Source organism: Salmo salar, chromosome ssa13 (assembly GCF_905237065.1).
Source record: "Salmo salar chromosome ssa13, Ssal_v3.1, whole genome shotgun sequence".
Lineage (NCBI taxonomy): Eukaryota > Metazoa > Chordata > Actinopteri > Salmoniformes > Salmonidae > Salmo > Salmo salar.
In genome coordinates, this window is record NC_059454.1 from 72,981,420 (window position 1) to 72,994,404 (window position 12,985).

At 43.0% G+C, this 12,985-nt stretch overlaps 1 protein-coding gene across 2 annotated transcripts in view; it reads right to left on the reverse strand.

Annotated features, from left to right (window-relative positions):
• Positions 1-1,266: 1,266 nt before the first annotated feature.
• Positions 1,267-12,985, reverse strand: part of hlcs (holocarboxylase synthetase (biotin-(proprionyl-CoA-carboxylase (ATP-hydrolysing)) ligase)) — a 47,676-nt gene continuing 35,957 nt past the window's right edge. For both annotated transcript variants that reach the window (XM_014137273.2, XM_014137272.2), the window contains 5 exons: positions 7,718-7,785; positions 7,359-7,519; positions 3,467-3,581; positions 3,084-3,297; positions 1,267-2,854 (listed from right to left, as the gene is read on the reverse strand). In XM_014137273.2, coding sequence (XP_013992748.1) covers positions 2,683-2,854; positions 3,084-3,297; positions 3,467-3,581; positions 7,359-7,519; positions 7,718-7,785 — 730 coding nt within the window. In that variant the 3' untranslated portion in view covers positions 1,267-2,682. The remainder of the gene's footprint in view (positions 2,855-3,083; positions 3,298-3,466; positions 3,582-7,358; positions 7,520-7,717; positions 7,786-12,985) is intronic.

The following is a 12,985-nucleotide window of genomic DNA, read 5'->3' on the forward strand; positions in this document are numbered from 1 at the left end:
CTTTTAGGTTTCATCACGATGGGATATGAAGTCAGTCAACCATTCACCATCTAACCAGTACACATGGCAGAATGCTTGTAAAACAAAGTTCAGCAAACATATCAGCTCTCAACCATTATTTTCTCAATCTTACATCCTTCACTTCATTCTGTTTTCTATAACTTATAGAATAGAGTTAGCGTAAACATAGAAGCCAAGGATTTCCATCTAACTACCCTTTAAAACAACATGTCTAGATTTTCTTGAAGAAAAGCTCTGATATTTGAAGGTGAGCCAAAGGGCTCTGCTGTCTCTCTGGGGAGGCTGGATTGAGATGTGGTATTATGCAGCCAATATTAAAGAGGATAGATCCCTTTTGACCCTTGAGACCTGCCACTGAAATTGTTAAATAGGATATTGAGGAGGCACCATTTATGGCTCCAGAGGTAAGCTATTTGCTTAATGAACTTTAGGCTTGAGAAAATCCGGAGTCTTTGTAGCTGATGCTCCAGAGTGTACAAACGCACACCATCAGCTACATCAGAACGGTGCAGCTAAGACCTAAATCTTCATTGATCAAAATCGCTACATTGGAAGCCAGTTGTTTTCAACAGCGTTCAGAGGACCATATTGTTTCCTTAAAAAGTAACAGTACTCATAAAGCCAGGCACTGTAAATACCTCAATGTTGCCATTGAATACATTCTGTTAGCGCACTGCTAAACTTTGATGAAACCATATTGGGTACATTTATTAAAATCTGAGAAGGGGGAAATGAGCTTGTAATGGAGCTGAGGGCTGCATCCAGTTTGTGGAGTTAGCATGCATATTTTCTCCTTATCTAACCCCCCCCCAATCCTCACTCCCTCCTGGCCACCTGCACCAAGGGTCTCACCCACACCTCATCACTCCCCCACCGGAAGAGGGAGGGAATCTACTTCCCCCCTCCCTCTCCCACTCTACAGCCACTGCTGGGCAAAGCTGGACTCAATCAACAGTGTCTTTCTCTTTAGTACAGTTCAAGGGGCATGGAGAAAGGAGAGCAGAGCAAAGAAAGCAACAGGAAACCTACCTCCCTTCGTTTAAGAGGCCCCTTCTTGTTGTCCAATGACATGCCTTTAGATGGGAGACTGGGTTGTTGCAAACAACATTATTTTGAGGCAGACTTGAAACCCAATTCCGCTCTAGGGGATTCGTCCATGTGTCTACACCTTATTCCTAATACCCATGCAAAGGTATCATGGTCTACAAACTATTGCAAGTCAGAAAAATGATATATCCAAATCCATTTATTTCAGTATAGGTTTTTAATAATAGCTCTTATTGGAATGACAAGATAATTGATATTTATATATGTTTACCAAACAGTTTCTTCATCAAACAACTGCAACCAGTATTCCTTTATTACATAATTACATAGTTATAGAGTGCTGATGTTTTACATCAATTGTGTGTATTATCAAAATATACAGATCACCTCTTTATCTTACAAATATGTATCTTATGTTAGACATTGTGTATCAGTTATAGTCTCTGAAACTTAAAGTCAGGAATGCAATCCAGCATGCCTGTCCTAAAGAGTAACAAAATCATATCACTGTAACCTCCAAAACATCAAATGCAAGGCTTGAAGTAAGTGATATGAATTTATAGTTCTTAAATTGGAGTTCTAAGATAACATAAGTTAATACATGACTCAGCGCAACAGGCTTGGGTTATCCCGTAGCTCAGTAGCAAACAATGCTAAACAGTCCAGCAATTGGGATTAGGTGCCAGCCTTCGGGCAGTCTATCACATTGTGTTTGCACTCAGTGAATACATTTGCATCTAAGTGTGACCTCCCATGTCAATATAGCATCACAATGTCTTTACGCAAAGCAGATTTGGTACATTTCCAAGCGATAAGCTAAAGACGTGTTTTAACATGTTAATAGCACTCGCGTCAACACCTCTGGAAAAAAAGACTTTTGACCTCCAGCACTTTCTCGAGAGCCTTTGAGTGTTGTAACTAAAGATATTACATGGAATACTACATTACAAAAGGAAATAATCAGTGTTGACAATTTGACTTCACAACCTTTGCACAAAATTACTGGAAATATTACACTTAAACCATGCTATTGTACAATATATATTGAATATAAGTGAGTTGGGTGAATAACTAATTTTGTATTCTTCATAAACTACTGTATTTTAGAAATCCTGTAGCTGCCAACTACAATTTGATCATGTAATAAAGATGTGCTTGTCTGGGGCTACAACCAAAATGTATGCTGTTAGGAAACCCTGATGTAATACATGAACTAGTCAAGTAATTCCACTACCACCGCACTACACTAAACAGGCCAACTTTTAAAAACAGCTACCTAAATACCATGGAATTGTATCCTAACAAACGTTTTCAGATGCTTTACTTCCCAATAAGTTTCAGCCAATCTATCAAGTAAAATGAGCGAACATTTGTATTTATACTTGCAGATAAGTAATTGATAGGTCAATTCGTTATTTTTTCAAGTAAAAAACAAGAAAAAAATTAAGTAGTATTTTTCCCTAGCAGATTAGTTGTGTGAGATCTCACAAATAGTTAAGAGTATCTCCAACTCAAGCTACATAGGAGCTGGCTAATCTTCTTTCATGATGCCCCTGGCTAAAATGCCCTTCAGGCAACCAGGAGGGGCTACTCTATAGGGATCCTTACAGGGTCCTAGCGTTGCTTGGTGACCACCAGGTTCCTTAGCATGTCAAAGGAGTTGCCGTCAGGCTGCACGGAGACCACGCCCTGCTCCTCGGAGCGCACCTGCAGGAAGCCGTTGTCGTCGAGGCCCACTACGACAGCCTGGGGGCCATCCTCACTCCACAGACGCACCTGGGTCCCACTGAGACAGGACGGAGGGCACAGCAAGGTCAATGTAGCGGAAACACAATTCCCATGTTTAGATGTTATATCTGAAGAGTGAGAGGTGTTTATTGATGTGTATGTGTAGGAAAGAAGTTCCTCTTGAATGACAATTAATATTATGATCAGCAGTAGCAACTGCAGCAGCGGGAGTAGATTCTACAGGTAGCCTACAGAGTATAAAATAATATCCATCCAAGTTATCTTACTTGTGCACCCATCTCTTGTAGTAGAGGGGTAGGACGGCCTCTGACCCCCGATCTTGGAAGTCAGAGATGAGCTGCTCCAGGCAGGTGAGGGTGCGGCCAATGAGCTGGGCTGAGCTAAGGGCCTCCAGGCTTGTGCCACGCTCTCGGTTGTGCTGCATCACCAGGTCGTTGATGGCAATGGTGGGGTTGCTGTTGCTGACGTTAAAGCCACAGCCTGGAGAAGCAGATTGCTTAAAGACATTCATTGAGAAGACACTTCACCAAGAATAACAAATGGTATTGTATTCAAGCACTGTCTTTTTCTATAAGTTAACAGGTTAAGTCCTCAACAGAAGCTCCATTATACTGCACTTGGATAAACATAAGTAGAAGAGGATTCTGACCAATGAGGAGATGGAAGGTTGGCCCCATGACTGTTGATGTCACCAACACTCCTCCTAGCTTCATCAGGTTACCGTAGTAAATGTCATTAGGCCACTTCACCCTTAGGTCGATGTCCTACAACGAGACCAAAACTGACGTTGAGATACACTTTTATATCACACATACACTGGGGCGGCAGGTAGCCTAGTGGTTAGAGCGTTGGACTAGTAACCGAAAGGTTGCAAGATCGAATCCCCGAGCTGACAAGGTAAAAAAATCTGTCGTTCTGCCCCTGAACAAGGCAGTTCTGCCCCTGAACAACCCAGTGTTCCTAGGCCGTCATTGAAAATAAGAATTTGTTCTTAACTGACTTGCCTAGTTAAATAGAGGTAAAATAAATAAAAAAAATTTAAATGCTGGTGTAACACATCAATACATAAAAGTACTATTAAATACGGAGATATAGTACACGATACCGTATCCACTTTTATACAACGCGTGGTTCTAATCCTGAATGATGATTAGTTAAAACCGCATTCCAGCCAGTGTCTATTCCACAAGTTACCACCAGCTAAATCTTTTACATTAAAATGCCTATTTACTCTGTTCCATCGGACTGCGCAATCCACTGTCTCATCAGCCCAGCCAGGCAATTTATAAACTTGATTTCCACTATTAAAAGCATCAAGACATTCTCACATTTCTTTTAGACTAACATGTAGTTTTCAACAGCGGAGCTTTGTATAAACCTTGCTGTCTGTCTCTCTGACATTTGCAACATTGTTTCAATATTCAAATTCGATCTTCAGCTGTCCCATAGAGAGCCATTGTGTTGAACACTGCGATGTTTAACAGTGAGAATGGCAGAATGGTGAACTTACTAAATGACAGAGTTTGGCTGTGTGATATTAGGTTGCGTCTTGTGTAAATATTTTCCGTCTGGATTTTAATGATTTGTATGTTCGGGAGAAGAGATGTGGCAGACAGGCAGGTAGCTTTTCTAAGCCAGTCAAAATCATGAATCAGCATAATTTTTATGGATATATACAAAGAACTATCAATAGAAAACAGGTAAAAACAAAACGAAGTGCAGCTAGTTTACAGTCTTTCCAGCTTCAGTTTGAAGTCATTGTGTTAGCTGTGTTGTTGGCTAGCTCCTCTGAACAACAGTGTCCTGAAGAAAGAGCACATTTTATATGCCAGGCAAATCGTGCATCATTAGCTCATTGTTATGGATGTATCCAAATAAATGTCATTAGAAAACAGTTCAAACAAACGCAAACACAGCTACTTTCCTGTTATTCTGGCAGCACTGTTTGACATGGCTGTAAGTTAGCTGTAGTTGGCTAGCTAGCAAGGGGTAAGAATGTTGCCAGCCAGTATGGTAAAGGACCATTTAGAACAAAGGACTGGGTCGCGTCCATAGATACAGAACAAAAAGACTGAACGACTGGGTCGTGTCTCTGGAAACCGAACCGATAGAACAAACGACCAGCCAGCTTGGGTAGCAACCCTAGATTTGTGTCGGGACTATATCCTGTGGAAGGATGAAATAGTATGAATAAATTCATCAAAATAACATTTTTAATGATATAGGTCAATCATTATTTTAATATGTTGGTAAGCTGTTATATAAAAGTGATAATGCCCTTGAAGCCGCTGTTTGGAGGACCGTGCCAATATATCCTCCAAACACCAGATTCTCGGGCATTATTACTTAAATAATCAAATATGTAGTATTACATGTAAGACATAACATGCTAGACATGGAAATAGTTAGTTCTAGATCAAGCTAAGACAGAGATCAAAATAATGTGTCTGTCAACCTGAACAGCTCTTCTGAGTCTGGCCTGCTTTGAAGGTTAGGTTCTCCCCATCTGCAGCACATCCCTTAAAACGGCCACCATGTCTGTTTATATTTACCCATAACTCATGGCACACATCTACAATGGCTTTGACAGACCTACATTACCTCCAAAAATGGCATATCCAGCTACATGTAAACCTGGCCTCTAGTCTTGATTAAGAGAGAAATATTTAGGCAAAGTGTTGGCTGTTATTTCTTCACATCCAGTACTATTTCCTGCGCCATGCATTGGCTTGTTCTACACTTTGGCTGACTGGCCAGAGCCCATAAATTACTGGGAAGTGTGACACCAGTGTGTTTCTCATCACAGACCCCCACACTGCAGCGCATATATTTTCTCACACACACACACACACACACACACACACACACACACACACACACACACACACACACACACACACACACACTCCTGGAAGCAAAATAGGGCCCTTACACCATGTAAAATAGATGCTTAATGAGAGAGGGGGAGAAAGGAGAGTTCTAGCACAGAACCCTTGGATCAGTGAGTTAGACATACCATCCATTTGGAGAGGGAAGTGCATTGCGTTGAATAGAACAAGAAGAAGAGGGACACCTGACCGGCCATAAACAGCTGTGTGAAACCTGGAGCCCTTTATTTCGGCATAAGGAGTGCTCTCAATGGTAAATGTATCAGTGCAGTAAGTATTCTAGTGATGACAGGCTTAACCTCAGTAACATGGATTGGGATAGGGCAGGTCTATGGCTGTAGCTTGGAGATACACTACATGACCAAAAGTAAGTGGACACCTGCTCGTTGAACATCTCATTCCAAAATCATGGGCATTAATATGGAGTTGGTCTCTACTCTTCCATTAATATGGAGTTGGTCTCTACTCTTCCATTAATATGGAGTTGGTCTCTACTCTTCCATTAATATGGAGTTGGTCTCTACTCCCTTTGCTGCTATAACAGCCTCTACTCTTCTGGGAAGGTTTTCCACTAGATGTTGGAACATTGCTGCGGGGACTTGCTTCCATTCAGCCACAAGAGCATTAGTGAGGTCGGGCACTGATGTTGGGCGATTAGGTCTGGCTCGCAGTCGGCATTCCAATTCACCCAAAGGTGTTTGATGGGGTTGAGGTCAGGGCACTGGGCAGGCGAGTCAAGTTTTTCCACCCCGATCTTGACAAACCATTTCTGTATGGACCTTGCTTTGTGCACAGGGGCATTGTCATGCTGAAACAGGAAAGAACCTTCCCCAAACTGTTGGCACATCTAGAATGTCATTGTATGCTGTAGCGTTAAGATTTCCCTTCACTGGAATTAAGGGGACTAGCCCGAACCATAAAAAACAGCCCCAGACCATAATTCCTCCTCCACCAAACTTTATAGTTGGCACTATGCATTCAGGCAGGTAGCGTTCTCCTGGCATCTACCAAACCCAGATGCCAGATTGTGAAACGTGAGCCATCACTCCAGAGAACGCATTTCCACTGCTCCAGATTCCAGTGGCGGCGAGCTTACACCACTCAAGCCGACACTTTGCATTGCACATGGTGATCTTAGGCTTGTGTGCGGCTGCTCGGCCATGGAAAGCCATTTCATGAAGATCCCGACAAACAGTTATTGTGCTGACATTGCTTCTAGGAACTTGGTAGTGCGTGTTGCAACCGAGGACATACGATTTGTATGCGCTACGAGCTTCAGCACTCGGCAGTCCCATTCTGTGAGCTTTTGTGGCCTACCACTTCGCGGCTGAGCCGTTGTTGCTCCTAGACGTTTCAACTTCACAATACCAGCACTTACAGCTCTAGCAGGGCATAAATTTGACGAACTGACTTGTTGGAAAGGTGGCAACCTATGACGGTGCACTTTGAAAGTCACTGACCTCTTCAGTAAGGCCATTCAACAGCCAATGTTTGTCTATGGAGATTGCATGGCTGTGTGCTCTATTTTATACACATGTCAGCAACGGGTGTGGCTGAAATACCCCAATCCAGTAATTTGAAGGGGTGTCCACATACTTTTGTATATATAGTGTAGCTTGGTGATAACCATGCAGCAGCATGTAGTGTTTCTACCTGGTAACCGGGAAGGGTGCGTACGGCCTCCACCACGGCCAGGGCAGCCAGGTGCTGCAGGAAGGGGATCCTCTGGCCCAGTCTGGAACTCACAGCCACTTGCACATGCACACTAAACATGGCACATCCCAGAGGACTTAGCCACGCATTCCCCCCACGGCCTGACAAACGGAAAATGCAACAAAAAAACACACAAAAACACAGTAAGAGGCGACATGATGTAACAATCCACCTTTAGGTTGTTCATTGGAACGAGGTACAAAAATGTACCAATGTAAGTGAATTGAAAAGTAGTAGCTAAGTGAGGGAGAGAGAACAAGAAAGAAAGCGAGCGAGAGCACGTTGTGGTGGAAACTGACCTCTACCCTGGGTCTGTCGAGCCGCGATAGCAGTTAACCCCATTTTCTCAGGCAGCTGGAGCATCAACCTGGAGGACAGGAGTGAAGGAAGGAGTCAGAATATGAAAGTGTTGCCTTCACATAACTGATTAGTGATAAGAGTATTATTCATACACTGACAACACTCTGTAAATGACACCCTCTGAGAAAAATAGTAGTTGAGTCACTAGTTTAGTTCTGCATTCAAATCATTGGTGTTACAGAAATCCTTTCTGTATTAGCTAGCTGAGGAGGAAGGTCCTTCTATCACTTTCTCACACACACACACACACACACACACACACACACACACACACACACACACACACACACACACACACACACACCCTGCTACACTGCGTGTGACGTGTCAACTTCAACAACTCACCAAAAACATTGACTAATCACACGTGAAATGGGCCTAACACAAAAACACAAGCAAATGCCTTTGCACTGAGAGTAAAAAAAAAAAAAGGACTTAAATATTTTCTCCTCTCAAGTAGCTTGGCTGCAGACGCCTGGTAGTTAATATTTTCTTTCTAGAAGGCCCAGAGCTACTAGTGTTGCTTTGGATGGCCACCCTGCATTAATCACACTCAGTTAAAGATAAACTACTCAGGCAGGTGGTGTTAACTCTGCACCTGTCCTTTAACCCCAAACACACACCACAAATGCCACAAACACACACAGGCCCTGGAGCTAATACGTTTTAAACACAATCTTTCTACATTTTAGTCATTTAGCAGACGCTCTTATCCAGAGTGACTTACAGGAGCAATTACGGTTACCGTAATTTCCGGACTATAAGCCGCAACTTTTTTCCCAGGCTTTGAACGTTGCGGCTTAAACAATGACGCGGCTAATATATGGATTTTTCCCGCTTTCAAATGTTTTTCTCCAAAAAAAACACATTCTGTGACGTGCTCAGTTTTTTGGCGGCATGAAGCTTTCATTAGACCAATGAAATTGCCGAACGGGTTAAGGTCAAACATCTTTTTTTGTTTACTGTTTAGATTAAATCGAGCGCTCTCAAACTTCCCATCATTCTGATTACGGTAGTCATTTTGTCACCCTGATTCCTGGGGGCACAACAAAATATTTGCAGCCACTTGACATCAGTGTAAATCGTGCATTTAAGGTGGCGCTCTGTGTTCAGCGGGAGGCTTGGATGACAAGTGGGGAGAAATCCTTCACTAAAACGGGCCGCATGCGAAGAGCAACTTATGGTCAAGTCTGCCAGTGGGTCCTGACAGCGTGGAGCATTGTCAAAAAATCCACTATCATCAACGGGTTTCGAAAGGCTGGACTGCTGCATGTTGAAGAGGGCTCAGCGGGGGATTTGCCTCCGGATGAAAATGACGAGAGTGACAATGAAAACGATCCAATATTGGATGAAGCAATTCTGAGGCTATTCAACTCTGACACCGAAGGAGAGGACTTCAGTGGTTTCAGTGCACAGGAGGAGGAAGATAGTGACCAATGTCTTTCTTGGTAGGCTACTGTTTACTGCAAATTTTTTATTTTTTGTTACAAGCCGTGTTTCGTTAAAGCCTATTTATTTTTGGTACAAGCCGTGTTTCGTTAAAGCCTATTCATTTTTGTTACAAGCCGTGTTTCGTTAAAGCCTGTGTAAAGTTCATTTGTTTCAATGTACCGGTAGGCACCTGCGGCTTATAGACACGTGCGGCTTATTTATGTTCAAAATAATACTTTTTTAAAAATTCAGTGGGTACGGCTTATATTCAGGTGCGCTTCATAGTCCGGAAATTACGGTAAGTGACTTGCTCAAGGGCACATCAACAGACTTAACTTAGTTGGCTCGGGGATTTGAACCAGCAACCTTTTGGTTACTGGCCCAAAGCTCTTAACCGCTAGGCTACCTACCTGTTCTTATCTAATCATTTGGTCAGCAATTAATCAATTAAAATGAAATGTTACTTGTCACATACGCCGAATACAACAGGTGTGGACTTTACCATGAAATGCTTACTTACGAGCCCTTTATCAACAATGCAGAGTTAAAAAGTTTTAAAAAATTGCACACAAAAAAAAACAGTAACACAAAAACAATGAGGTTACAGTGCCTTCGGAAAGTATTCAGACCCCTTGAATTTCCACATTGGTACATTACAGCTTTAGTCTAAAAAGTATTAAATTAAAAAATATCCTCATCAATCTACACACACTACCCAATAATGACAAAGTAAAAATAAAAACAGAAATACCTTATTTACATAAGTATTCAGAACCTTTGCTATGAGACTCGAAATTGAGCTCGGGTACATCCTGTTTCCATTGATCATCCTTGAGATATTTCTACAAGTTGATTGGAGTCCACATGAGGTCGAAGGAATTGTCCGTAGAGCTCAGAGAGAGGATTGTGTTGAAGCACAGATCTGGGGGAGGGTACAAAAAAAGGTCTGCAGCATTGAAGGTCCCCAAGAACACAGTAGTCTCCATTCTTAAATGGAAAAAGTTTGGAACCACCAAGAGTCTGGCTGCCCGGCCAAACTGAACAATCGGGTGAGATGGGCCTTGGTCAGGGAGATAACCAAGGACCCGATGGTCACTCTGACAGAGCTCCAGAGTTCCTCTGTGGAGATGGGAGAACCTGCCAGAAGGACAACCATCTCTGCAGCACTCCACCAAACAGGCCTTTATGGTAGAGTGGCCAGACGGAAGCCATTCCTCAGTAAAAGGCACGACAGCCCGCTTGGAGTTTCCCAAAAGGCCCCTAAAGGACTCTCAGACCATGAGAAACAAGATTCTCTGGTCTGATGAAACCTAGATTGAACTCTTTGCTCTATATGCCAAGCGTCACATCTGGATGAAACCTGGCACCATCCCTAAGGTGAAGCATGGTGGTGGCAGCATCATGCTGTGGGGATGTTTTTCAGCAGCAGGGACTGGGAGACTAGTCAGGATCAAGGGATAGATGAAAGGAGCAAAGTACAGAGAGATCCTTGATGAAAACCTGCTCCAGAGTGCTCAGGACCTCAGACTGGGGCGAAGGTTCACCTTCCAACAGCACAACGACCCTAAGCACACAGCCAAGACAACGCAGGAGTGACTGACGCCGAACTGACTGCAGTTTGCGTGGGCAAATGCTCACCTTCGATGGCCAATGGCATGCTGGAGACTTCAGTGGGAAAATGCTCACCTTCGATGGCCAATGGCATGCTGGAGAAGTGTGCTCTTCACTGATGAATCCCAATTTGAACTGTATCGGACAGATGGCAGACAGCATGTATGGTGTCGTGTGTGCGAGCGGATTGCTGATGTCAACGTTGTGAACACAGTGCCATTAGTGGCGGTGGGGTTATGGTATGGGCAGGCATAAGCTACGGACAACGAACACAATTGCATTTTATCGATGGCAATTTGAATGCACAGAGATACTGTGACGAGATCTTGAGATCCATTGTCGTGCCATTCATCCGCCGCCATCACCTTATATTTCAGCATGATAATGCACGGCCCCATGTCGTAAGGACCTGTACACAATTCCTGGAAGCTGAAAATGACCCAGTTCTTCCTTGGCCTGCATACTCACCAGACATGTCACCCATTGAGAATGTTTGGGATGCTCTGGATCGACATGTACAACAGCATGTTCCAGTTCCCGACAATATCCAGCAACTTCGCACAGCCACCGAAGAGGAGTGGGACAACATTCCACAGGTCACAATCAACAGCCTGATCAACTCTATGTCAAGGAGGTGTGTCGCGCTGCATGCGGCAAATGGTGGTCACCCCAGATACTGACTGGTTTTCTGATCTACGCCACTTCCTTTTTATTAAGGCATATCTGTATTCCCAGTCATGTGAAATCCATAGATTAGGGCCTGATGAATTTATTTCAATTGACTGATTTACTTATATGAACTGTAACGCAGTAAAATCGTATCCATTTTTGCATGATGCGTTTATATTTTGATTTAGTGTATAATTCAACAAAATAATGTTTCAAGAATGCTAATCTTATCTGTTTCTGACTACAGAAACAATTTCAGAACATTCTGAGATGGTGGGTGTCGAAATCTGGTTTCTTGTGCTTTTTGAGGTGGAATTATTATTGTTTGCAGCAAATTCCTTGATCTACCCAAATATTTTTTATAAATGTTTTATTTTACCTTTATTTAACCAGGTAGGCTAGTTGCGAACAAGTTCTCATTTACAACTGCGACCTGCCCAAGATAAAGCAAAGCAGTACGACACAGACAACAACACAGAGTTACACATGGGATAAACAATAAACAAGCCAATGACACAGTAGAAAAAAAGAAAGTCTATATACAGTGTGTGCAAAAGGCATGAGGAGGTAGGCAATAAATAGGCCATGGTAGCGAAGAATTACAATTTAGCAGATTAACACTGGAGTGATAAATGAGCAGATGATGATGTGCAAGTAGAGATACTGGTATGTAAAAGAGCAGAAAAGTAAATAAAAACAGTATGGGGCCTTGGTCAGGGATATGCATGGTGGAGAGTGGTGGAAGCAAAAAAGAGAAACGAGAGAAAACGTGAAAACAATAACCAAAACGCTGATTTGCAGACGTAGGAATTTGTTGTCTCAAACTGATAGTAATTAAATTGGACGTGGTGTAATGGCCCGACGGCAAAAAAACTGAAGCCTTCAAAAAGTTCTAGACACAGGGAAAATGTTTAAAAAAACTTGAATATTAAGTATTCTGCTGTACTTTCTTTGCCAAGATAAATAAAATGTTGAATGAATAAAAATAAAAGTAGCAATATGCAATTTATGTTAATCAATTATGATGATGTTGAGTAATGCTTGGCTATGAACCTGTGTTAAGAAAATAGCTTTCATGCATGGTTTAGTTTAAAAAAGGCATGAAATCCTGTATACTGCCATGTCATAGTAAATCTCACACTGCTCTTCCAAATCTTCCCTCACACAGACACGCACACAGTATTTGTGTGCCGCAGTGTGAGCTGTGCGAGTCATGTCTGTGAACCATGTTAGCAGGAGCATGACCTCTCCGCGGCTGAGGCCAGTTAGGAGGTGGCCAGGCTCGGAGCACCGCGCAGGTGCCCTAATTGAGCGCTGACGCTGTTTGGCAGGACCAGGGAGAACCCTGCGCGCCGCTCCGTGACGACGGCCACCCCCTCGCCAATCAAGGCGCGAGGTGAAGCGAACAGGGGGCCCAGCTGCCTCTCTGGAGTCCTTCAGCCCCAGAAATTTGCTTTTTATAAGAACATCCGTGCCTTAACTAGGCTAGGAAGACT